Source organism: Priapulus caudatus, unplaced genomic scaffold (assembly GCF_000485595.1).
Source record: "Priapulus caudatus unplaced genomic scaffold, Priapulus_caudatus-5.0.1 Scaffold108, whole genome shotgun sequence".
In the NCBI taxonomy this organism is placed as follows: Eukaryota; Metazoa; Priapulida; class Priapulimorpha; order Priapulimorphida; family Priapulidae; genus Priapulus; species Priapulus caudatus.
Genome location: NW_014577169.1, coordinates 126,888 through 129,387, shown reverse-complemented (window position 1 = coordinate 129,387; position 2,500 = coordinate 126,888). Strand labels below are relative to the sequence as shown.

The 2,500-nt window shown below is 42.6% G+C and overlaps 1 protein-coding gene across 2 annotated transcripts in view; it reads left to right on the top strand.

Moving 5' to 3' along the window:
• Window positions 1-2,500, top strand: part of LOC106805303 (rhomboid-related protein 2-like) — a 22,358-nt gene that overhangs the window by 14,101 nt on the left and 5,757 nt on the right. For both annotated transcript variants that reach the window (XM_014806844.1, XM_014806843.1), the window contains exons 4-6: window positions 268-429; window positions 1,258-1,400; window positions 1,751-1,863. In XM_014806844.1, coding sequence (XP_014662330.1) covers window positions 268-429; window positions 1,258-1,400; window positions 1,751-1,863 — 418 coding nt within the window. The remainder of the gene's footprint in view (window positions 1-267; window positions 430-1,257; window positions 1,401-1,750; window positions 1,864-2,500) is intronic.

Sequence of the window (2,500 nt, the reverse complement as noted above, 5' to 3'; positions counted from 1 at the left end):
GTGCGTGTGTGCGCGTGTGTGCGTGTGTGCGTGTGTGCGTGCGTGTGTGCGTGTGTGCGTGCGTGCGTGCGCGCGCCGGCGAAAGGCGGACAATACTATTTCTTCTGCAGCTTTTTTTTGGATTTTCTTTATCCAAATTTTTTTTTTAGATTTAGATTTTGATTGGGGGGTCCTAGGGCCCCCAGGACCCCTCCCCCTGGCTACGCGCTTGGTCGTAGCACCTGCACTGTTCACGTGTCGACTGACGGGCTTCGTTCTTACACGCAGATGATGAACCCGGATCCGAGACTGAATGTCTTCCAGTGGCTGGTGGAGAAGGGGGTGGAGAGTGTCGTTCCCCGCACCAGTACAACCACGGTGAAACACTACGTGCAGCAATACAACTGCATTCCGCCGCCCCTCTTCATGATACTTATTAGTGTGGCCGAGGTGAGTAGTTCTTCTAGTTCTACCACTAGAAGTTAGTTCTTCTGTAGTAAAGTTTTGAGTAGGTTAGTCTATCACTGATACTATCTGTAACTCTATGCAACCTCTACTGAACTGTTTCTCACAGGAAATTTTTATAACAACTCCTTTACCATAGACGTAGAGGAATGAAACCACTTTATCTGACATAACAGCCAATCTTCTGGTGTTGTGTACACTCCACGGATAATTTTTTGAGAGAATTGGTGTATGTACAGTTTTGATACAGTGTGTGCACACGCCTGATTAGGAGTATCACAGGAATCCTAAAAAAACATGTAATTTAGACACACAGGCTAGTATGCAAACTGTACAAGGCAGTTATCATTTTCGCCCACATGGGAGAAATCAGCGTGAAACTGAAAGATTTTCACTTCAGTATGTTTCCCTGATATTTATTAACCAAGTCGCCTGCAGGTACATAATTCACACTCTAAGACTGTGAAAAGCTGTACAGTATTTGCAATTAAAATAGATCTACGCAAAGCTAGCAAAATTCCACTCTCCCTGAGACTTAAAAACGTCTTGGTTCAATGCAGACATCTTGTGACCCCTCTGAAGTCCCGCTCGGGACCCCTTGGGGGTCGTGACCCCGTTTTAGGAAACACTACTTTACTGCAACCTTAGGCCTAGGCACTCTTCTACCAGTTGTGTTTTGACATACTTGGTCTACTTTTACATGTTAGCTATAGATCATACTTTCCCTCGCTTTATTCCTCTTGGGTTTCACTGAACACGCGCCCACCGAAACAGCACAGCATCGCGTGAATACGTGTTGACTTTCCACTTCAGATCATCATCTTCATATACTATTGTGTCGAGGCCGGCTATGTAGGGGCAAACGGTCCCGTTCCTGTCCATAGCATTTTCATATACAACCCGCACAAGCGAAAGGAAGCGTGGAGATACGCTACTTACATGTTCATTCATGCTGGGTAGGTGTGTGTGTACTTGTATTCCTACTTGAGTGAAGAGTGATATGTCACTCGCATGAATGCCTGTTTATGTTTCACAATTTCTTTCCTGTTCTCAGAATGAAAACTAATCTAATTCTAAAAGAAGGACAGAGTAGTGAAACGAGCACATATGAGCACATGTGTATGTACACGGCATGTGTGTCGATCTGTTGCTAGAATGACAAAAAGATTATTATTATCAATTGAAATGTATGTAAGGAGCTGTGGTAAAGTAGTAGCTTTTCCATTCCAGTGTCCTACCAGCGTGTTAGCCATGCCAGCTGTATGCCTGCTGTATTGATTGTAAAATCTTTGTTGGTCAATTGCAGGGCGTTACACATCGTGTTCAACCTCATCATTCAGATCGTGCTTGGTGTTCCACTGGAACTTGTGCACAAGTGGTGGAGGATCATGTTTGTCTACATCTGCGGAGTCATAGCAGGTTGTTGATTTAGCGTGTGTGCTGTCAACGTTATTTATATTAACGGTGTACAGGAAACGTTTTACGTGCGCGGAGGTGTGTGGAAACAGGTGTCCTGAATTGCACAAACATGTTATGACACACGAACATGTTATGACACACGAACATGTTATGACACACGAACATGTTATGACACACGAACATGTTATGACACACGAACATGTTATGACACATACCATGTGTCATAACATGTTTGTATGTCATTAACATACTAGTGTGTCATAACATGTTCGTGTGTCATAACATGTTCGTATGTGTCATAACATGTTCGTATGTGTCATAACATGTTCGTATGTGTCATAACATGTTTGTATGTCATAACATACTAGTGTGTCATATCATGTTCGTATGTGTCATAACATGTTCGTGTGTCATAACATACTAGTGTGTCATATCATGTTTGTATGTGTCATAACATGTTCGTGTGTCATAACATACCAGTGTGTCATATCATGTTTGTATGTGTCATAACATGTTCGTGTGTCATAACATACCAGTGTGTCATAACATGTTTGTATGTCATAACATACTAGTGTGTCATATCATGTCGTATGTGTCATAACATGTTCGTGTGTCATATCATACCAGTGTGTCATAA